At 37.1% G+C, this 25,112-nt stretch overlaps 2 protein-coding genes across 2 annotated transcripts in view; one reads left to right on the top strand and one right to left on the bottom strand.

Annotated features, from left to right (window-relative positions):
• The window catches only part of MGST1 (microsomal glutathione S-transferase 1), a 718,478-nt gene that overhangs the window by 494,915 nt on the left and 198,451 nt on the right, over positions 1 to 25,112 (top strand). The window lies entirely within an intron of this gene.
• SLC15A5 (solute carrier family 15 member 5) overlaps positions 1 to 25,112 on the bottom strand; it is a 157,045-nt gene that overhangs the window by 79,387 nt on the left and 52,546 nt on the right. Inside the window, exon 4 of the mRNA XM_072650557.1 lies at positions 14,555 to 14,775. Within this exon, the coding sequence (XP_072506658.1) occupies positions 14,555 to 14,775 (221 nt within the window). The remainder of the gene's footprint in view (positions 1 to 14,554; positions 14,776 to 25,112) is intronic.

The following is a 25,112-nucleotide window of genomic DNA, read 5'->3' as shown; positions in this document are numbered from 1 at the left end:
TTTTACAATTTTGTGGTTGATTTCACTATTTAAAATGGTCCCCAAGTGTGGTACTAAAGTGCTGTCTAGTGTTCCTAAGCTCAAGAAGGCCATGGTGTGCCTTACTAAGAAAATACCTATGTTAAATAAGCTTCATTCATGCATGAGTTATAGTGTTATTGGCCATGAGTTCAATGTTAATGAATTCACAATATGGTACACATGGAAAAAGGAAGAAGAAATTTGCATGTAAAAGATTATTCTAAGAACTATATACCTCTCTCCATCTCTCTGTTTCTCTTTGCCTCTCTGTTTCTGTTTCTGTCTCTGTTTCGTAAGGTTATATGTTGAACAGTTGGTGAAAATGTGACCAGAGGTTCACAAGAACATAACATCATATTCTTCCAGGAGCAATGGTTCAGTGTTGGCTCACTCAGTGTTTATGGTGACTTTCCAGAACATAACTACCATGAATGACAAGACTTGGCTTCATGCCAGAGATTTTAGATTCCCTTAATAAGCAACTATAAACAAATGTAAAACGTTTAAAGGTGACATGGAGAGTCAAAGTAGCACAAAAAATGAGTAGCAATCAAAAACGTTACTATAGAAACTTGATGAGCAAAGGAATGAAGGAAGGGAAAAAGGTAATTTATGTTGAAGGAAAATGTGGAAAATTTCTGGTCACCTATATGATTGCAAGAAGTCCAGCACAAGGAAAGTGCAAGTTAGATCAAATGCAAAATAGGAAATTCTTGCATCAATATGATGAATTGCACAACATTCCTGTGAAAGAAAGTGACTAAAATGCTAGATTCTCTGAAAAACCAGGAAAGCCACGGTGTTAGAGAAGACACAAAAATTTGTTAAAATGCTTCACAGTGGTGCATGAATTACTAACATGGCATTTTACCAAGTTCTTCTAAGATACAAGCCTGATATCATTTTTCTTAATAGAAGGCCTTATACATCTCCTACCAAGAGGTAGGATCAATTGTGACTGTATCAAAAATAGAAGACTGATGTGCATATTTCATATAAACCATTAATAAATTGTATCATTAGACATTTAAAAGCACAAGAAAAATTATGCCCAAAATGTATGTGTTCAAAAGTCCCAGGGATACATAAGAAAAACTTATGAGCAATTAACTAATTATTTAATAACTCACTGAAATGCACTATAACATTTATAATGCTTCTACTGGTAATCAAGAAGTCTTTCACTTAGTCTTGTACTCATGGCTTGTCCATGTACAATGAATAAGCAAAATAAAAGTCTACTGACAGCATTAACATATCCACATAGGAAATTCTCCTCTATTTAAAAATAATGTCAAGAACAAATGATGCAAGTTTAGTATTTTCCAAGGAGATGATTTAAGCTAATTATGGTTCTGATTAGCCTCAAATCTGTTACTGTCCCTCCTAGATAGAACTAAATATGGCTTCCAAATTAAAGAAGTTGAAACCAACTTTTATTAATTTCTTGATATACATGGATTGCATCAAGCTATCTGGCTCCACCTAAAACACATTAGATATTTTTCATCTCTCTCTGATAATATAAAAGCATTATTTAGACTCAATAATTTTAGATTCTTCATGTATTCTAAGATAGAAAGTGAAGATTTAAGCTTGAATACGGAGGACAAATTGAAACCAGGAAAGAAGGTGTTTCTTAAAAATACATTGGCCTCCTCCAGGCAATATACATAGAGATTAAAGCTATCAAGGAGAAAACTGTGGCTCAATGCAGTCAGAGACTTACTGGAGCTCTGAAATCAAAGCTTAATGAGAAAGACAAGTTTAAAGCAATTAGCACCTACACACAATATCAGTCTTACTGAGTTCTTCTGGAATTGTAAAATGGACCATAACACATTCAGAAAGCATCCTTACAAAAACAAGTATAATATTAATGAAACATAGTGCCCATCACACTCAGCCATAGGAAGATTAAAATTTTCTTGACTAAAAAAAGAAAAGGAGTGAGAGACATTTTTAAAGTACATGAGAAACAAATCAAAACCTCATAGAAATTCTTTGGGAATGGATATTATCTCACTGAGCAATAACAAAGGCCAACAACAGGTTCTGCCAATCAATTCGTTGAATGTTCACAAAAGCATTTTACCTTTGAATGGAAGTGGTTAATATAATAAGTAAAGTAGATAAAATCAAAAGGCTCTCCAAGAGTTACATTCATATGGACTAAGCCAATACTGCGTTGACAAAAATTTGTCAAACAAATCGTTGTTACATAGCTTTATTTATGGAAACAAATATATGTTGGCAAATCAGGATGAAGTCGTAACCATCAGAAATGTTTATTATTATTAAGAAGCCTAGACATCATGATAAATGTAGATTATGCAAGAAGGTGGTGGATAGCATAACGCATCATTGCTAGAGAACAAAATTAGTAGTTAATGAATACTGACACAACACAGCAAAATCAGGAAGATGGAAGGATTTGTGGGTAAAGACAAAAAATTCTGTTTTGGACATGTTGACTTTGAGATATCTATGGGACATCTTGTTGAAGATGTCCAAAGGGCAGTTAAGAACTCAAACGATCAACTATAATGAACTTGTAATACTTTTATATACTGCACTGTTGCCTAGATATGCATTTATCCATTTAAATTTATGAATAACATTTTAGTAGATATCACCATTCTACATCTTTATCATCTCCAAACTGAAAGGTACAAAAAGTTTTTAAAATATGGAGACCTAGTAGAAGATACTTTTATGGTCACATATGTCTTTGATATTATCCTCTATGCCACTACTCCTCACACAATTCTTCCTCAATATGGTGCAGTCTACTTATAATTACCGTATTCATTTTCATTGTTCTTTGTGCTACCCATAATTATTTTTGTGAAAATAATGTACTTTGAAGAGTAGAAGGATGGACCTGTAGAAGCTCTGCTCCTCATAGCCCATAAAATACCTGTAAAAATGACTAAACAAATTCTAGAGCTGCAGAAGCCAGAAAACGAGAGAAGGAAAGAGATTTCCAGCCCAAAACAGACTGGAAGGCCAACAGGAAAGGTCTGTTGCACCAAGAGTGGAGCAGAGTGCAGCATAGCCTTGGCCATGTGGCAGGGACAGGACCAGAGCAGGCCTCAGGGAACACTGAATCCCTCGCAACAGCTATGGTTCCCAGATCCCTTCAAAAGTCTGTGAGAAAGCTCTTTCACCTGCATGAGAAGGGAACTTGGTCTGTCCCTGGTGGCCCAAGGGTGGCAGCAGTTGCTGCAGCACAGAATCCATTTTAGGATCCCTCAGCCTAAAGCCCCTGGGGTAATTGCACAGTTGATTTGGATCTCAGCCCTGAGTGGTGGCCCTAGGTTGAGGAGGAGCACTGGCTGGCCTGATGAAGCTGATGGAGGCTCTGGAGAGGGAATTCTACTCACAGATCCTGGGCAGAAAAGAGTGCTTGTGGTTTCTCCCAGACCAGAGAGCAGAGGAGGAGAGACTCGCTTGACTGTGCCACTTTGGAGGAACTGAGAACTTACACGTCCCCAGAGGATACTCTTTTCTTGACAAAGGACTCAAAAGTCAAATAACTGACTGGGAAAATGCCCAAAAAGAGAAAAAAAATAAGACTATAGAAAGCTACTTTCTTGGTGAACAGGTATTTTCTTCCATCCTTTCTGATGAGGAAGAACAATGCATACCATCAGAAGAAGACATAAAAGTCAAGGCTTCTGCATCCAAAACCTCCAAAATAAATATGCAGTGGTCTCAGGCCATGGAAGTACTCAAAAAGAATTTTGAAAATCAAGTAAGAGAGGTGGAGGAAAAATTGGGAAGAGAAATGAGAGAGATGCAAGAAAAGCATGAAAAGCAGGTCAAAACCTTGCTAAAGGAGACCCAAAAAAATGCTGAAGAAAATAACACCTTTTAAAAGAGGCTAAATCAATTGGCAAAAGAGGTCCAAAAAGGCAATGATGAGAAGAACGCTTTAAAAAGCAGAATTAAGTAAATGGAAAGGAGGTTCAAAAGCTCACTGAAGAAAATAGTTCCTTAAAAATTAGAATGGAACAGATAGAAGCTAATGACTTTATGAGAAACCAAGAAATCACAAAACTAAACCAAAAGAATGAAAAAATGGAAGATAATGTGAAATATCTCATTGGAAAAACAAATGACCTGGAAAATAGATCCAGAAGAGACAATTTAAAAATTATGGGACTACCTGAAAGGCATGATCAAAAAAAGAGCCTAGACATCATCACTCATGAAATTATGAAGGAAAACTGCCCTGATATTCTAGAACCAGAGGGCAAAATCAATACTGAAAGAATCCACCAATCACCTCCTGAAAGAGATACAAAAAAAGAGAAACTCCTATGCATACTGTGGCCAAATTCCAAAGTTCCCTGGTCAAGGAGAAAATATTGCAAGCAGCTAGAAAGAAACAATTCAAGTATTATGGAAATACAATCAGGATAACACAAGATAAAGCGGCTTCTACACTAAGGGATCAAAGGGCATGGAATATGATATTCCAGAAGTCAAAGGAACTAAGACTAAAACCAAGAATCACCTACCCAGCAAAACTGAGTATAATACTTCAGGGGAAAAAATAGTCTTTCAATGAAATAGAATGCTTTCAAGCATTCTTGATGAAAAGACCAGAGCTGAAAAGAAAATTTGACTTTCAAACACAAGAATGAAGAGAAGCATGAAAAAGTAAACAGCAAAGAGAAGTCATAAGGGACTTACTAAAGTTGAACTGTTTACATTCCTACATGGAAAGACAATATTTTTGACTCTTGAAACTTTTTTCAGTATGTGGGTAGTTGATGGGATCACACACACACACACACACACACACACACACACACACACACACGCACACACAGGGTGAATAGCAGCTTCGATTAAGGGATCGAAGGCATTGGAATATGATATTCCAGAAGTCAAAGGAACTAAGATTAAAACCAAGAATCACCTACCCAGCAAAACTGCGTATAATATTTCAGGGGAAAAATAGTCATTCAATGAAATAGAGAACTTTCAGTCATTCTTGATGAAAACATCAGAGCTGAATAGAAAATTTTAGACTTTCAAACACACACATGGATTTTACACACACACACACACACACATACACACACACACATACAGTGAGCATAAGATGAGTTGAATAGGAAGGGATGATATCTAAAAAATAAAATTAAGAGGTGAGAGAGAAATATATAGGGAGGAGAAAAGGAGAAATAGAATGGGGCAAATTATCTCTCATGAAAGAGGCAAGAAAAAGCTTTTTCAATGGAGAAGAAAGGGAGGAGGTGAGAGAGAAAAAGTGACTCTTACTCTCATCACATTTGGCTTAAGGAGAGAATAACATGCACACTGAATTTGGTATGAAAATGTATCTTACACTACAGGAAAATAGGGGAGAAGGGGATAAGTGAGGTGGGGGTGAAGATAGAAGGGAGGCAAAATGGGAGGAGAGAGTAATTAGAGGTAAACACTTTTGGGGATGGACAAGGTCAAAAGAGAGAATAGAATAAAGGGGGGCAGGATAGGATGGAGTGAAATATAGTTAGTCTTACACAATATGATTGTTATGGAAGTCTTTTGCAAAACTACACATATATAACCTATATTGAATTACTTGCCTTCTCAGTGGGCATGGGTAGGGAGGGAGGAAGGGAGAAAAGTTGGAACTCAAAGTTTTAGGAACAAATGTTGAGAATTGTTTTTGTATTCAACTAGGAAATAAGAAATACAGGTAACAGGATATAGAAATCTATCTTGCCCCTCAAGAAAATAGATAAGAAGGGGATAAGGGAAGGGAGGGGTATGATAGAAAGGAGGGAAGATTGGGGGAAGGAGTAATCAGAATGCATGGCGTTTTGGAGTGGGGAGAGAGGAGAGATGGGGAGAAAATTTGGAACTCAAAATTTTGTGTAAATGAATGTTAAAAACTAAAAATAAATAAAGAAAAATATAAAGAGAAAAATAGAATAAGATAAAAATAAGAAAAAAAGAAAATAATGTACTTTCTTGACTTGCAGACAAATGACTTCAGTGGAGGAATATCGATGTTATAAAGATGAACCTTTGGCTCTAGAAAAAGCTTGAGGATATTGCAAACTCTACATAATTTCAAAGAAAAAAAAACCCCTTCTTCTTTTCCTCTTCTATGGGACCCAATCATTATCCTGTCATCCATTCATATACTATCCAAGATGAAAGTAGCTGGGAGGGAGGAGTTGGAGGAAGAGCATCTTAAGACCTCACAAGGCATATAGTTTGAAGTAGGTGAGTATCTTGGGAAATCTAGTTCCATGTACCTATGGAATGAATGCATGTTTAAAAACAGCAGAATGAGTCTGACTGGTTGTAGTGGTTGCACAGAGGCACTAGGGAGAAAGGTGGGACAGCAACAGTAGCTAGCAGATGAAAAAAGGAGTGGAACAGGTGGTAGACATACAGAGTGAAGAGTGTAGTTGCAGCCACTGGATAACTCCCTGGGTCTACCAAAGTCTAGCCAAAGCAGAGAAGGGAGCTATTTATAGTGAAAGATAAGCTTGGTAGTGACCTTTCCCCTCATGTCTATGAACCTATGTTTCTGAAGGAGTATATTTTTCTTCTTATTTTCTTTTTACTCTACTTTTCTCTCACTTTTCCATATTTTCAGAAAGTGCTTTTAATGGAATATTTCCTCTTTCCCTACTAAACCACTTTATCCACTGTTCATTTTGTTTTACAAAACTGATTTCTTTAGCTAAAAGAATTGCCCCCATTGTTTAGTGGAATTGTCTTTACTTGTGATCAGAGTATGCAATGGGGGACATCTCTGATGAGTTTTCTCATCTTATAGAGTATATAAGCTTGGAGTTATACAATTCTCATTTGACAATGAGATGCCTGAGGTATTTATTTTGTATTTTTAAAAATAACTTTATAAATTCCTAGAGTAGAACTTAAAATAGTATCTAGGCCATTTTTTTCTTATTGCCTCTGGATGTGTAAACATGCCTAAGGGAACTTGATCTTGTGACTTTGGCTAAGACTTCTCTTCAAATTTGGACCAAGAAAGGAGTGGGGGGAAGAAAGGGAGAAGTGAGTGGTAGGTAGGAGGAAAGACCCAACCCTGAGCTGGCTTCATTAGGCATGGTCTTTTGGTCTAGGATTTTGATCCTACTTCTGTTCAGATTGAGAGTGGGAAGTGAGGTGATCACAGACAGCTAGTTACCAAAGCCACATCTATCAGTTGCATCAATATTCTGATGGATCAGTTCTATGAGGTCTCCAATATGCAGTATACTACGGTATCAATGACAGGAATTCTTTATCCATTTGGATTTTCTTGTGTGCATAGTTAGTCTAAACTCCTTTCTATGATCATGGATAACATTTACAAATCATTGTATTGTTCTGGGTTTTGACATAATCATCACAATGTCAATAGCAAAAAGTGACAGGGAAGGGTCATTTGGATTGTGTGCTGTACACTTTCTGACAGTAGTACATAACTTTTTTTGCATATAAGTTGTATGTTTTGCCCATGTATAGCCACATGGTTTGTCAAATTGGGGTATAAATAGATATCTCTGGAAGCTTGCCAAGGGTTTTCTGTTTGGAATGGAGCAAGAGAAGGGGTCACAAGACTAGTCCCTCTCCCCTCCTCAGAGAGCGATGCTAGAACAGAGTATCATTTCTCTGCTCCCCCAAATATTTCTATTTAAATGAAAATAATTCTCCCCCCTTAGTTTCAATATGTTTTCCTAGTTTCTATGCCCTAAAAAAGGAGTACCTCTTTGAACCGAATATTAGTTACACAAAACATCATCACAAATAGTTAATTATGGTTATACCCAATTATCTAAGCAGACAGTAAACAGAAATCAGAGAAGACACATAGATAAGAATTAGATGTCCCAAAACAGAGAGAGAAAAGTGTGTGTGTGTGTGTGTGTGTGTGTGTGTGTGTGTGTGTGTGAGAGAGAGAGAGAGAGAGAGAGAGAGAGAGAGAGAGAGAGAGAGAGAGAGAGAGAGAGAGAAAGAGAGGGGGGGGCAGTCTCTGATCTCATCCTCATTTTTAGCTAATCAAGCTGGAAATCAGGGACATAGGGCTGTTCTTTTCCCTAAATATTTGCCTTCTTAAGACTATTTTATTTCTGGAGTGATCCTCAAAGAACATCTGGAATGACATGGGTCTTCTGTCAAATCAGAAAGGGACAACATATCTCTTCTCTTGAACTGTCTTTTCAATGACATCTCTTACACATGCACATAGCATGATTGTTCATTCTCTCCACCAATGAGGAAAGTTTTATGAAAATATACCAACTGTAAACCCCCAAATTATATGTAAATACATATATGGTTTATACCATATTCTTACTAATAATTAAAAATATGTAGGAAAAGAATATTTTTTGCCACATATTTAAAGAGATTTTATGTGATATTAACTTTATATGTAAAATAACTGTTGGAGGAAAGTCTTTAAAGTGTCATTTTTCCCTACCACATAAAAAGGTTTTATATAGACAACAAAAAAGTAAGCAAAAGTAGGACTTCATATTTGTTACATCTTTTAGTTAATTGTATAAATGTAAAACTCTGGTTTTTTTTGAATATTATATGGAAAAGTCTTCCCCTTCCCTTTTCAGACTCTCATCAAGGATGCCTTTGATGTTTGTGAAGATTATACTTAGAAATTTTTTTAGAGATGGGAGGTAGGCATATAGGTCAATACTTATTGATATTCTCTCAGTTGCCTTTTTTTTGGGTAATAATATGATCTTATTTTTTTCTAAGACTTCAGTATCCTCCTTTCATACATCTTGGCAGGCCATCACACATCACCTTTAAAACTGTTTGACTTTCACCACAACTACTTTTCCCATCTTTGCTTTCTTTAGTGCCATTTCTATTTCTTCATACAGCACACTGGAACTTATAATGTTAGAGCCCACAAATAGTAGCTCCAATATCAGTGACAGAGACACAAGAGTTTGTTACAGAATTTTCTACAGATTTTTTCCCCCATTTTCCATCTGCTCTTTGGCATGCTTCCAGGTTTATGCTTTTGGGATCATTCAGCTCATTTAAATCTCTTGCAGACTTTCAATAAACTTGCTTTCCCCTTCATCGCTTCTGTTTTATGAAATAATATTGCTCATAATCTTCTAAAATCCTCCTCTATGAGATTTTAAAAATGAGTTTGTGTTCTAAACTGGTTTTGCCCTTGGAAGCCATAGTACATTGTTTGGCAAGGAGACCAAGTATTTTCTAGCTGAAGGGGTTTCTAGGTTCTTTTGCTCTCTTCATTGTGGCAACTGATTTACATTGGTTAAACCTCTTTAGGAAATGGTGATCAACTATGATATCTGTTACAAATTCTGTCAGCAACTTATTTTAAAAAATTATGTTGGATTTGATGTACTTGTATGCTATATCTTTGAATTTTTTTTCTTGAAATATGGTATTGATTTTGATATTTTCTTTAACAAGTCTGTGGCCAGATTTCATAAAAATAGTTGATTCAGAATTGACTTCAATGTCTGTAAATACTTATTTTCTGTTTGTTAAACTATAATTAACTTGCCTTTTTAGTGATGCTATTTAGTGTTCCCAATAGCCTCCCCTCTTTTCTCAATACTGATACAATTCAGTTCCACTAGTAGGATGCCCATTCATTAATCACTGGACAAGGATCTCACACTGATATTACCAATAACCAAATAAATGTTTATAGATGCTCGAAAACTACATGATTCTTAATACTCTTTGTGCTTTTTTTCCCCCACTCTGCCACCAATGCTGTAAATTTGGAAAGGAGATGCAAGAACTGACGGCCATTTAAAATTTTTATCTGTCTCATTGGCTGCCAAGGTCAAAGAATAAATTACGGATTGATGAATCAATTGATCAACCAGAATAGCCTTCCCATGTTCACCTAGGCTAGTCTTTAGAAAGAAGACATATTCCTTTGTTGGGATAGCATTTGAAATCATTCCAAAATGGTAGAATTTGCAGGAGATTGTCCTTTCCCTAACTCTTCTCCCCACCAGAGACTTTGAGAACCCAGAGTTATTTCTACCCTAGAATAAAGGCTGGGAAATTATAGAGAAATATTATCATTAACTAGTGATTTCCTTTCCTGGATGTTCAATATCTTTGCACATCTTCAGTTTTGTGGATGATTATGGGAAAATCTTTTAAAAATTCTCTCAATATTTCATTTTGATTTATGAATCATACATATGGCATACAGAATTTAGGCAAAAGAAGTGAACTAAAAAAATTATTCAAAAATATTAACTTCCTAAAGATCAACTAACATTGTTTGATACTGCTTTTCCACTTTGATTCTGGGTACCAAGTAGAACAACTAAAGAATATTGAGCTGAGAGTCAAGAAATCTGAATTGTAGTGTAAGCTTTGCCATTTAGTAGTGGTGCAACCCTGGTAAATCAAATCAAGCTAATCTTATTTCCTCTTATGACAGGGTTACAAAAATGGCATATCAGAGAAATGTTATATAGTTTACCTATATTTTAGCAAAAGTATCTCAACATTTTCTTTTGGAAAAATGAAATGATACTGACTTGATGATAATACAATTAAATGCAGTGAGAACTGGGCTGAATGCAAGTGTCAGAGAAATAGTTAGAGATTCAATATTAAATTCATGGAGAGTATTCAATGAAAGGCCCCCCAAATCTGTGCTTGACTTTGTATTAACATTTTTATCAATGACTTTACAAAATTATATAGATAGCATATTTATTAAATTTGCCAATGATAGAAAGCAGGGGGAATGGCTCATTTACTGGTCTGATAGAATTAGGATCTTAAAACATTAAGACTTTGGAATGAATTTAATGAGATGAAGTTCAGGAGGGGAAGATGTAAAGTCTTACACATGGGCTCAATTAAATCAACTTTGCAGGTTCAAGATGGGGAAGGCATGTAGTTTGTCCAAAGCCCAACATGAGGCAGCAGTATGGTGTGTCAGTCAAAAAAGAAAAACAAACACACACACACAAAAAAACAACTCCCAAACTCTATATAACCTGGGCTAAGACAGTGATAGCTTCTGGGAGTAGGGAGGTGATGGCTACTCTGTTCTTTTCCCTGGTCTGATTGGAATATTTTAAGACCACACTGTAAGACAGGCATTGATAAAATGGAAAACTCCATAGTAAGGTAACCAGGATAATGAAGTGCATTGAGTACATTTTATGGAAGGATCCATTGCTGGAACCGGGGATATTTAGCTTGGAGAAGATAAGACTGAAGGGTATGTGTCTGCATGTATGGGAAATAGCTGTGTTCACGTATATGAAAAATTATCATGTGGAAGACAAATTCATATGTTTGGTTTGGTTCAGAGAATAGCAAAGCCAGAAGCAATGGGTGAAAATTAAAAAGAGGCAAATTTATGTATGATAGAAAAAAAAAAACATGCTAACAATGAAAATTTCCCCAAAGTGGAATGGCACGCCTTGAGAAATTAAGTATTTTCTTTTACTGGAGATTTTCAAGTAGAAGTTGGATGACCATTTGTCATGTTACAGAAAGAATTTCTTTCTGGGTAGGGTTTTGGATGAGATGATCACTGAAGTTCCTTCTGAAATTCTCTTATTCTGCAAAATTATTCAACTTCTTCTTTCCCTCATTTTTCCTTATCTGAAAAATGAGGATGAGTTACACTAAGTGATCCCTCAAATTCTTTCTAGATTTTGGTTGGGAGTGGAAGGAGAAAAGCACTCCAAACTTTTATTTCTGACACTCACTCTCTCTAATTCTCTAGACTTTCACGCTATAAGCTTCCCACCCCAGGAATATTGCTTTACACAGAAGAGATCTCTTATATAATTTTTTTTTTTTTAAGCATCAAATTGGGATGTATCATTTTGGAAGTTATTGCTAAATGAGAAAAGTGCATTCAATCTTCTTGTTTCTCTCACAGGCCAGATAAGCATAAAAATTGCTGGGTTTACACACTACTTAAAACATCAGGGTGAGGTGGAATGGGATAGGGAAATCAAAATTTTGATCTTGGCTTTGCCAAAAATATGCTGTGTAATCTTTATGTTCCTTAACTTCAGTTTCCTCATCTTTAGAAAGGTATGGAGGTGGAGTTGGACTAGAGGGATTATAGCCGGAAGAGACTGATAACACAACTCATCGTTTCCTTCTGCATTCCAAGTTGGAATTCATAAATCTTCAAATTCACTCAAAGATTCACATTCATTTAGATATTAATAGTCTTTTGGCAGTGGCCTCATTAAAATTATCACTGAAACGTTAACAAAATTTTACTTATCCTTTATTTATTTACATTTAATTTTATTGGCTAATTACTTCATTTTTTTCATATTCTAATTTTCTAGAAGTGTTATAGATTGGAGAAGGAAGAATCTCTGGGAGTAGACTAGGTATTAAGATAGATCAATTTTGGTAAATTTCCTATTCTTCAACAGTGAAGTAATCAAATGACAAAAACCATTGTCTAAATACAAAGTGCAAACTATTAACAATTGATTCACTATTAATGAAAGAAATGCAAATCAAAACAATGTTAAGGTTTCACTTTGTACCAGAAAATTGGCAAAAATGACAGCAAAAGATATGATTACTCCATGTTGGAAAGGTTATAGAAAGATGAGCACACATTCATTATTAGGGAGATGTAAATTTGATTAGCTTCCTTCTGCAGAAAGAAATGGCAAACCACTCCAGTATCTTTGCCAAGAAAACCCTAAATGAGATCATGTAACTGAAAAACAGCAACAACAAAGAAATTAGTATAAGCATTCTGGAATTATGTGAAAAGAGTGACAAAATGTCCAAGCTTTTGACCTACAGATTCAACTGTTACACATAGATCCAGAAGTCAAAAACAAAAAGAAAGAAACCATATATGTCAAAATATTTATAGCAATATTTTTGTAGTGACAAAAGCTTGGAAACAAAACTGATGCCCATTAATTAGAGAAATGGCTAAACACATTGCAGTACATATATGTAATGGAATATTATTGGGTTGTAAGAAATAATGAATATAATGCATACAGAAAATCATGGAAAGACTTACCTCTATGGGTACAAATTGAAATAAGCAGAACCAGAAAAAGAATATGTTTGTGTGTGTGTGTACACGTGTGTGTGTGTGTGTATACACACACATATAATATACACACATATAGATATATACATACATATATAAATACATGTATATATGTATGTATACACATACATACACACTTAGAGGCACAGGCATGTATGTATGTATCGGTATTTTATATATGTATGTGTGTGTATATACACACATACCCACATATATATGTGTGCATACACACACACACACCCCACAACAATGGAAATGTAAAGAACAATAAAACAATAGAAAATGAATCCCGCTAAATTATAATGGCCATGTTTAGCTCCAAAGAAGAGGAATGAGAATGTACTTTCCACCACTTCATTGCAGAAATAGGGGACTACAGGTGTAGGAAAATGTATAGATCATCTTATTTTTTTTTTATGTGTTAGTTTTGCTGAACTCTGCACCTTTCTCTACCCCCTTTTAATAATTTAATAAAAGGAATACCTCTTTGGAAGGAGAGGAGGTAGAGATACATCACAAACTGTAAGTATAAAAGCAAATTTAACACTACAAATGGATTTTTTAAGAAGAAAAACATTGCTGTTCGTTAGCCTCTCTAAAGGTTTTTTGGGGGAGGAGGAAGAAACTTTTGATTAAAGGTAGGTTCTGTAATTGTGTATAGGTTTAAATATTCCACGTGCAATTAATGTCCTGCTTCATTATAGGGTTGCTTATATTGAACACCCATTGAGAATTATTCTCAGGCATAAGAGAGCAAAGCATTTCATGTTGAGATTTTCCTTGCAAAAATTCTATCATGTTATGATTATGTTTTAACTTAGTATTCCTGATTGTGCTTATGAAAATCAGGACTTGGCATTGATAGGAAGAAGGCATAGGATCATAGAATTTAGAGCTGGAGGGACTATTAGAAATCATCCAGTCCAATCTTCTCATTTTACAAATGAGGAAATTGAATCCCAAAGAGGCAAAGTTATTATTTTAGGGTCACATTTGTAGGAGGTGGAAGAGGTGGGATTTAAATCAATTAAGGAAGGCAGCACAGTTCAGCATAAAGATCCCTGGATCTGAAGTCAAGGGACTTAGGCTCCTAACTCAGCTCTGTCACTTGAACCTCAGAATTTAAATAACAAGTCCAAAGAAGACAGAGTGATTCAAAGAAAATTGGAGTTAGAATACCTTAATTCAAATCCAAACTCTACTGTTTAACTGTCTATGCGACTCTGGTAATATTGCTTAATTCTCTTGGCCTCAGTTTCCACAACTGTAAAATGAGATTGTTAGATTAGATGACTGTAAGATCCCTTCCAACCCTAAATCTATTATATATGATTCTGAGCCCACAGCTTTTGAATGATGAAAACATCTTGATTGGGACATTGTATTTGTAGTATGTGTATATGTAAACTGCTAGATCAGTTTTAAGATGTAATCACCTTTTGTAGAATTTCTCACCTGCATAATGCACATTCGATATAAAAGCTGAAAAATAAAGAGAGGAAAAAGCCTGAAGAATGATTTTGTGTTTTCCACCTGAAGTTCACTATACCAGCCACCATTGTTTTCCTTGGCCCGATCTAACCAGCTAGGCACATTGGGGCCCAGATGATTATACTGCAGACAGCACATTTTCAGTGCATTAAAAAATACTCCCCAAATTGTCAGTAGGGAGCCACCTGCAAATAATAAGAGACATCATGAATTATTAAAAGACTTAAGACCATCATTTTAGAACTAGAAGGGACCTTAGACACTATGGAAACCAACAATCTCATTTTACAGGTGAGGAAATGATTCACAGAAAAGTGAGGTGATTTGGATTTGGACAGAGTTCCCCTCACCCTGAATTTAGAGTTCTTTTCATTGCACCCCCTGACTTCTTTGAATTCATTCATCAGTGTCAGTCAAGATGTTGACATCACACAGCAATCATTGAAAACAGTAAGATTCTTGAGATGCTAGTACCTGAAAGACTAAACTCAAAGGTACCACTGTTAGACCACTGCACACTCTGAATCTTGGTGTCCAATAAAGGGTGTTTTTTTAAGCCATTGTAATAAACGAAAAGATAAGATCTTAGTTTAAAAAGAAAGGAAAGATGACAAAGAGGAGAAAAAACATCAAGTTAAGGAGCTCAGAATCTCAAGCTCTTGCCTAATCTAATGTATGAAATTTATGATAGTCCTTCTTTTAACTATTATTTTAATAAGTTTGAACTTTACTTAAAATCATGGATTTAGAGCTGGAAAGGATCTCAGAGGCTGTAAGGACCCCAGCAAGGACCCCAGTATACACAGGAGGGCCTGCTATTAGGTTCTTAGATCTGCTTTTCTAAAAGGAAAGCAACTTTTGAGGGGTCACCACTCTACTTTAATCAAGCACATATATCATTCACTTAGTTCAGGGGGAAAAGTCAGCACACTGAACTTCACAGAAAATGAAATAAAGATCAATAGACAGGGCTTCCAACTGTCTGAATATAAGCAATACATACATCACAGAGCAACAAACAGATCCAACTGTCCGACCATTACATACATATATACATAGTTACCAAAGAGAAGCAATAATATCTGAGTTTTCAAAGCCGGGGTCTCCTTTGCAGCTGTCCAGAGTCTCATCTGGCCAAACCAACACTTCCAATGAGTAAGCCCCAAAGTGAAACCTCTCCTCAGAGTGTTTATACACTTCTCAGAGCTGGAGGGCAACACCTCCTGAACCAGTGCCTCAGTAGAAGTTCACAAAAGGTTGGGTGGTGAAGATCTTCAACTCTTCCCCCCCTTCACCCCCCACCATTAATCTTAAGTTACCACTGTCTTCTAATCAAACTCCCTCTTTTGGAAGAGGAATAAGTATGGTCCCAGAGGGAGTGATAAATTGAAAGTGTAAAATTTGAACTCATGTTTTTTGATATTCTTCCTTTTCATTACTTTTTTTTAAGTAGAAAAGAGCTATGGATAGTAGTCACATGCTTTGGTGTGAATGTAAAATAAATTATCTTTGTTTTGACTTTTTTCTTTGAATTTTGGAAATGTAAACTTTGAACTAGTTACATATAGAACAGCAAAAATTTTGATGAGCTTAGTTTGATTTAGTTTTCTTCAGGTGCTTTTGATTGTTCTCTAATCATGAATACCAGTGATTATTATTTACGCCTTAATACATTGCCATAAATGTATCAGTACATTTTAGACTTCCTAATGCAAATAAATGGTAAGAAAACCTTGTCCAGTAATTATTTTGCCTGTGTAATCTTAATTCCTTTGATTTTTGGGAGCTCGCCTTGACCAACTAGATTGTGATCATGAAAACTCATCTTATAAATTATACAAGTGCCTGAAATGTATACTTCCAGGATAAATGGGAGTGTAGAAAGTGCTTTGAGTTATTTAGAAAGGTGCTATACAAATCCAAAGTATACTCGTGATTGTCATCATCATTATTATGAAATTCAATTTTTCTGTAATGTGGAATAGACCAACATTTTGCTGCACTGCTCATTTTTAAAGTGCCATAGACTATTTAGTCATGAAGTTTGAGTGAAGAGCATTTATTAATATTTCTCTTTGCTGCTGTAAAGTAGTTTGATTTGATCAGGTCTTTTCCTTAAGCATTGTAATGGATCTATTATGTCAACCTTTGATTAATTGGGGAAGCATGGAGGCCTGGTAATTGGATATGGAGCCTTTCACCTCCAAGTCACTGAATCAAATCTGGTCCAAATTGGTAGTGACCAAGAATGATTATAGTGATGCCTCTTTGGTGGCCTCTGTGAAGTGTGTTTAGGAGGTAGGAGGTATTTCAGAAGAATGCCTGAAAGAAGGATTTGTTAACAGGAGACCCATTTTGCATTTGCTTAAGGTTGACAGTCTGAAAGGAGAGTTCCAGGAACTAATTGGACCAATGAGTCAGAACCACCTCTAAATAGGTAAACCAAACCTCTGAGGCAGGTTATAGGGATATATCTGTCCTTATTACTGGAAAGGACCTGCACTGTAATGAAACTCTTATAGATTTTTCAATTAGTTATGTTTTAGCAAGAAAAGAGCATGAGACAGATTGATGAGTAATTATACAAGGGCAGGATCTGCAAAGCATAGGGCTAAGAGGACTGAGGGCTTTTCGTTTTTTATTTTTTTACATTTATTTTTATGTACTATGCATACTATCCATTTTCAAAAATACTTGTTAATTTAATGAATGAATGAGTGACTGTGCCAGCATTTATCTAACTTTATCACAGCTCTTAGGTGGCATTTTTTAAATGCTATGTGGACTCTCGCATTCTCCTATCAAGCTTAGAAATAAGAGTATGTTAGTAAAGTGATTTCTATAGAATCTGGATAAAGAATAACACAGATTTTTGTGGTGCAATATTATTCTATTAGATTGGTGCATCACAATTTGTTTAGCCATTTGTTAATAGATGAGTATCCCCTTAATTTCCAGTTTGAGGAAACTATGAAATAAGCTGTTATAAATATTATTGGGTATATAGGTCTTTTTCTTCTTGTTTTGATCTCCTTCAAGTATAGAGCTGTTGTGCTGACCTCATTGTTACATGCTTGTGAAACATGGACAGTCTACCAGCTCCATTCCAGGAAACTGAATCGCTTCCATTTGAACTGTCTTAGGAAGATTCTGAGGATCACCTGGCAGGATAAAGTACCAGACACTGAAGTCCTTGCTCGAGCTGATCTGCCAAGTATTCAAACTATGCTTCAGAGAGCGCAATTCTGATGGGCTGGCCACGTTGTTCAAACGCAAAATGCACCCTTGCCAAAAAGAGTATTTTATGGAGAACTCACATAGGACAGGCAATCACATGGTGGTGAGAAGAAATGATACAAGGACACTCTCAAGGTCTCTCTCAAGAACTTTGGATTTGACTGTGCAACATGGGAGACACTGGCACAGGACTGCTCAGAATGGTGTGCCCACATCAGAAAGGGTGCTGTGTTCTATGAGCAAAGCAGAAATGAGACAGCATAAAGGAAATGCAGGATGCACAGATTTGGGATATCCACCCCAAATATTCACAGGGACTATCTGTGCCCAACCTGTGGTAGAGCATTTCGAGCTCCTATTGGTCTGATCAGCCACAGCTGGACACACTGAAATTTCACTCTTTATCATGGTGATGTCATTTTGGTCCTCTTCTAAGATGAAGGACAACAACCAGCCAAGTGCAGACCTAGTTATAGAGGGACTGTATAGAGGCTGAAAGGGTATAAATAATTTAGCAAATATTTCAGTATAATTCTAAATTATTTTTCCAAAATGACTGTACCAAATCATGGCTCCACATGCAGTGAATCATGTGCAGTGCATCACCAATATTTGTAATTTTCTCTTTTGGCCATCTTTGCCAGATATATATATATGAGGTAATATATCAAGGTACTTTAATGTTCGTTTCTCTCTTAGTGATTTAAAGCATTTTTCATATGGTTGTTGATAGCTTGCATTGCTTCCTTTGAAAACTTCCTATTCTTAGTTTTTGACCATTTAACTATTAAGGAATATCTCTTAAACTTAAATCAATTCTTCTTATATTTTGTATATGAGACCTTTATCAGAAGAGCTTGGTACAAAAACATTCCCATTTAACTCTTTCTTTTTTTAATACTAGCTGCACTGATTTAAATTGGTTCCCCTTAAAGATTATGTAATACAATTATTCATTTTATGTTTCATGATCATTTTTATCCCTTGTTTCCTCATTATCCTTCCTTTACTCATAGATCTGAAAGATAATTTCTTCCTTGCTCCTTTATTTTGCTTAGGATATAACCTTTTATATTTAGGTCATATAGTCATTTGGAACTTATTTTAGTGCATAGTATGAAGTGTTGGTTTATACCTAATTTTTACTGCACTGCTTTCATTTTTCCTAGCACCCTTATATTGTTTAGTAAGTAGACAGGGTTCTTAGTGCATCTTTTAATGTATCATTAAGCCCAATCCAATTGTCACTGCTGGTACATTAGCTTCTCAGTCTTTGCATCTCTAACTTAGTGACCATTATCTCTGCTTATGATATTATCTTTAGCCCACTGGCTCTGGCTGATCAGTGAAATCATGATAACAAAAACTCTCTCACATCCATCCCTTGAGCTTCGCTAGCACTTGCTATGTCATGCTATTTGTATCTATACTCTTACAAATGAAAAAAAATGAACCTTTATAAAAATAAATCCTTTTGTAACATCTCATTCCTCCTGTTGATGCTAGGGTGTGTCCTGAAATCCTTCCTACAATGCTTGCCCCTAGCCAAGTACATACAAGTAGGGTTGGAAGACACCCCCAGAGCTGAATTCTAAATTTTCTTTTCTAAAAGAACAATAGTTTGTGCATCTATATGCATATATATACATACATGTGCATATGTATATATATGTATATGCATATGTGTATGTATATATATGTATATATCATATTTGCTGAATTTTTAGAAAGAGAAAGCTAAGGAAAAGAAAGACTAGAATGCATCAGCATCGGGATAGGAAGCTAGATGGGAAAAATGGTCAGTTGGTTGGTTGTTGTTCTTCATCTTCAAAGAGGACCAGAATAACATCACCATAATAAAGTGAAATTTTGGTGTATCCAACTGTAGCTGATCAGACCAATGTGAGCTTGAAATGCTCTGCCACAGGTTGGTCATAGATAGTTCCTGTGAATATTTGGGGTGGATATCACAAATTTGTGCACACTGCATTTACTTTGTGCTGTCTCAATTATACTTTGTTCAAAGAGCACAGCACCCTTTCTGATGTGGGCACACCATGCTGAGTGGTCCTGTGCCAATGTCTCTCATGTTGCACAGTCAAATCCAAAGTTCTTGAGAGAGAACTTGAGAGTGTCCTTGTATCATTTTTTCTGGCCACCATGTGATTTCCTGCCCCGTGTGAGTGGCCAGCCCATCAGAGTTGCGCTCACTGAAGCACAGTTTGAATACTTGGCAATTCAATTGGAACAAGGACTTCAGTGTCTAGTACCTTATCCTGTAGGTGATCCTCAGAATCTTCCTAAGATAGTTCCAATGGAAGTGATTCAGTTTCTTGGCATGGCACTGGTAGACTGTCCATGTTTCCCAAGCATATAAAAGTGAAGTCAGCATAACAGCTCTGTAGACCTTCAGTTTGGGAGTCAATCTAATACCTCTTCTCTTCCAAACTTTGCTTTGGAGCCTCCCAAACACTGAACTACCTCTGGCAATGTGTGCATCAACCTCATTGTCAATGTGTACATCCTTAGAAAGTACACTCCCAAGGTAAGTGAACTTATCCATAACATTCAAAACTTCTCCATTTGTTGTAACCAATGATTCCATGTATGAATGGTGTGGTGGTGGCTGATGGAGCAGATGTGTTTTCTTAGTGTTAGTTATTAGGCCAAAATTAGCACAGGCAGCAGAGAATTGATCCATACTTCATTGCATCTCAGCTTCAGAGGCTGTATTGAGTGCGCAATCATCTGCAAACAGAAAATCATGCACCAAGACTACCTCTACTTTGATCTTGCCTTATAGCCTTTTCAAATCGAAGAACTTGCTGTCAGTATGGTAGTTGAAAGCATTTGTCAAGATGGCTGAAAAGTCATGCTAAAAAGCATAGGAGCAAGCACACAGCCCTGTTTCACTCCATTGGTGATTGGGAAGGCACGAGAGCACTGTCCATTATCCAGAAACTGGGCAAACATGCTATCATGACACTGGCATACAATATAGATGAACTTCTCCAGGCAACCAATTTTGACACAATTTTCCATAAGCTCTCAGGACTAACAGTGTCAAAGGCCATGGTCAGATCTACAAACATTGTGTACAGACCTCTGTTCTGCTCCTGGCATTTCTCCTGGTGTTGTCAGGCAGCAAACCTCATATAGACTGTTGCTTAGCCCTTTCTGAAGCTACACAGGCTCTCAGGTATATGAGCATCTTCCAGGTGAAGGATCAGCCTTCTAAGGAGGACTCTAGCAAGAATTTTGTCAGAAATGAGTAAGAGAGAGATTACCCCTGTGATTGTCACAGGACAAACTATTCCTTTTATCCTTATAGAGATGAATAATGGAGGCATCCTTGAACTCCTGGGGGATAACCTCCTCTTGCCATATAACGTGGAAAATTTCAGTCAGCTTTTGTTTGAGCAATGGTCCCCCTACCTTGTAAATCTCAGCTGGAATAGAATCAGCACCAGGTGCTTTGCCACAAGAAAGGAACCTAATGGCCCTTAAAACCTCTTCTTCAGTTGGAAGTTCAGCTAAGGAGAGATTGACTTCAACCTGAGGCAAACGGTCAATGGCCTCAGCATTGATTGATGATGGTCTGTTGAGAACACTATGGAAGTCTTTAGCATATCTCTCTAGGATCATGTTCTTCTCACTAATCAATGTGGCTCCATCAGCACTGAGTAGTTGTGATGTACCATAAGTTTTTGGTCTATAAATAGTTTTCAGGGAACCATAAAACTGCTTTGGATTGTTACTATCAGTATAAAACTGAACTTCATCTGCCTTCTTACTGAGCCAGGAATCTGCATCTCCCTAAGCTTTCCTTGTACTTTGCTTTTGATGGAATTAAATTCTGCCTTCTTAGAGGTGGATGAACTATCCTGCTGGTAAATCCTGTGGAGTTCTTGTTTTTCATTTAGCAGCTTCTGAAATTCCTCCTCATTTTCATCAAATCAATCTTGGTGTTTGTGAGTGTTCTGACCCAGATGAGCAAATGAAGTGCTAGACACCAAGTCTCTGAAAGCTGCCCACTCCTTTTCTGCTCCACTGTTGCCAACTGTGTATTGGCTCAACTTTCCCTACAAATTAGCAACACAATGTTTACACTCAGAGAAGAGCTCTAATTTATTGACATTAATTTTTCTGGTAGTCATTTTGCCTTGGGAGCAGTGCATTTGATGGATCTGAATATTAGCCTGGAAAAGATAAGTCTATGATCAGTCCAGCACTCTGCACCACACATGGCCTTTGTCACTCTCACATCTTGTCTGTCTCTTCTCCTTACGATCACATAGTCTATTAGATGCCAATGTTTGCTGCGAGGGTGCATCCATGAAGCTTTATTGCTTTTAGGTAAATGGAAGACAGTGTTGGTGATGAGAAGGTCATGTGATGCACAAGTCTTCAGTAGTAAATGACCATTGCTACTGCTGTTTCCAACTCCATTCCTCCCTAGGACTCCCTGCCAAATCTGGTGGTCTGAGCCTACTCTAGCATTAAAGTTGTCCAGAATTATAAGCTTGTCCTCTTTTAGCACATTAACAATAAGGATCTCTAGGTCTGCATAAAATTTTTCTTTGACTTCATCAGGGTTTGTCATGGTGGGAGCATAAGGACTGATGATAATGGTATAACATTTTCCTGTGAGTGACAATTGTATTTTCATGAGACTGTCAATCACTCCTTTTGGCAAGCATAGTAGCTTGCTGATTAGATTAGTTTTGATTGCAAAACGCATTCCAGCTTCATGGCCTTCCCCTTCACTGTGCTCACTCTAGGAAAAGGTGTATTCAGCTCCAGCTTCAGTAAGTTGGCCTTCATTTGTCAACCTTCTTTCACTCAGGGCTAATATTTGGATGTGATACTTGTTGAGTTCTCTTGCAACAAGAGCAGTTCTTCTTTCAAGTCTACTGGATTTTGTGTTGTCTCTTAGTGTGTGCACTTTCCATGTGCCAATGGTGAGTAGAATCTTCTTTGCAGATGTTTTTGTACATTTTGCATATTTTTGTGTGTTTTGACCACATAGTGGGATTCCCCACCTGCTGGGGTAATCAGGCCAGGCTTGGGTAAGCAGACAATGTTTAGGGCACCTTTTCTAGCCCCCTTCCTCACACCAGGAGGTGAACAGTGTGATCCTTAAAAGGCTGCTCAGACACTCAGGGGGCTGCTGAGTCCCACTGCTGCTTCCAGTGAAAAATTACCCTATGGCCTGGGCCTCCTGTGCACAAGGTTGTGACTACAGCTCCCAGCGTATCCGTACCTGCTGCTTCATCATTTGCCTGTAGCCACGGGACTTTGAGGCATAATAGTGAAGTGGTATGGGTGATGTATTTTGATTCATGTGTAAATTGGATTTAAGTGAGACAGAGTTGCATGAAGTTGTCAGCCTCACTCTTTCCTCCCGAGTCACCATAGTCCAGTGGCAGGACAGAGTCAAGATGGCTGGTGATGGCTCAGGATGCAGTGGATATATCCTGGTGTCTTCTTTGTCTAACCAAGCTCTAAGAGCTCCACATCACCTGCTTCATCTGCCTTCATGGCCATTGGAACAAATTGTTCTCATCCTCCCATTCCACCAGAGAAAGTCTTCACATGCTTGGAGTAGACACCCCCCTAACTCACCAATGGGTTTCAGAACCTTGGTTACTCTCAACCTAGTTTGGCCCCTCTGCCAACATGGTTTACTGAGTTGTTGCCTCTGCACATGCTGCAGCTTCTTGGAGCCAGAGGTGAGAGTTAGGTGGAAGAGCTGGACACCAAAGGTGGAAAGAGTCCTGAAAAGGGCTCGGCAACTTAGCTGGTCCTCCCTGAACACACCCGACAGCCCAGGGTGGGAAAAATACTATTAGTGAGAAGGAATAATGCCTACTTAAAGAGACTATGGAAGAGGATTTAGGAATGAGATAGAGAATATAAATGACTAGGTAACAGAGAGACAGACACACAGAGAGACACACAGAGAGAGAATTAGAGAAAAAGTGACAAACAGAGAAAGAGACAAACAGAGTAGAGAGACAGAAGCAGGAGAGAAGAAGGCTCATATATGAGTGAGAGAGAAGAAGGTAATATGAATGGCATGAAGAAGAGAGAGTTCCTCAGAAACACAGATTGGGGTGTGTGGGAAAGAGAACAGTATTCTAATCTATCAAAACTGGGCAAATATCACTTAAACCATCTGTGCTTTTCTGACTTGGGTGCCTGAGATCATATGAGTGGTTTGATGTACCCTGATACACTTGGATCACTGGCCAGATATGTTTCCAGTTGGGGATAAATAGGGCTGAGTCCTGAGAAGCTAAGTGCCAATCAGGTTTTATAAGGTGAGGAAGCTTCGCTAGGGAATCTTTTAGGGATGATGAGGCAGAAGGAAGCTGTGTGGGGATGAAGTTGTGTCATCAGGAAACTGTTTCAGGAGACTACTGTCTTATCACACCCCAGGAAATAAACTACTTGCCTAATACCTAAAATCTCTATTCTAATGTAAGAACTGACTTATCCATTATCTACAAAGGAACATCAAAAGATCTTATTGAATAAAACTATTAGATTCTAAGAGACATAAGTAAAATAACCAAAAATTACTTAATCAGAAAAATATCAGTCAAGTCATTAGAATTCAAAAATTGTTTTTCTGAACTAAGAAAAGAAATGGGAATGTGAACAAATATAGAATAAAAAATTTAACCAAAATGAGGACAATTCTGTTGAAATGTCCAAAGCTTATAGCTCAGAATAAGATGCTGAGTTCACACCAATCATGTTAACCTGTAGGGATTTCTCATATAAACATTATACTCTATATTTTTATGCTCCCATCTAGGGTTTCTCCTGGCTGATGTCAAATTTAGCTCATGTCTGAGTCTCTGTAACAAAGGAAAAAGGACTGTCAGCTCTCTTTCAAGCACTCAGGAAAACAAAATATTAAATATAGGGCAAATTTCATTTAACCTGACAAAAATCCACAAGAGATTCATACCTAAGACTATAAGGGATTCAGATAAATTTGCTTTTCCTCTTTATTGAAGCCCTCTCCTTCAGAGACCTATATAGTCTTACAAACTTACAGTATGCTTTTGGATAGACTTCTCTCCCTGATGGGGAAAGACTTGGAGTTTTTAGAGTCAAGAAACTCAACCCTATGGAAAGCCCTACCTCTCCAGGCATCTATATAGTCCTCTTGACCACAGTGAACTGGTACTGCCAAAGGTCAACCTTGTTAGAAAGTTAGCTAACTTTCTTGCACCTCCACAGTCCTAATAACTTACAATACCAGTGAAGAGAA

The sequence above is a fragment of the Notamacropus eugenii genome, chromosome 3 (genome assembly GCF_028372415.1).
Source record: "Notamacropus eugenii isolate mMacEug1 chromosome 3, mMacEug1.pri_v2, whole genome shotgun sequence".
In the NCBI taxonomy this organism is placed as follows: domain Eukaryota; kingdom Metazoa; phylum Chordata; class Mammalia; order Diprotodontia; family Macropodidae; genus Notamacropus; species Notamacropus eugenii.
The sequence above is the reverse complement of the archived record's forward strand: the minus strand, read 5'-3'. Positions and strand labels throughout refer to the sequence as shown.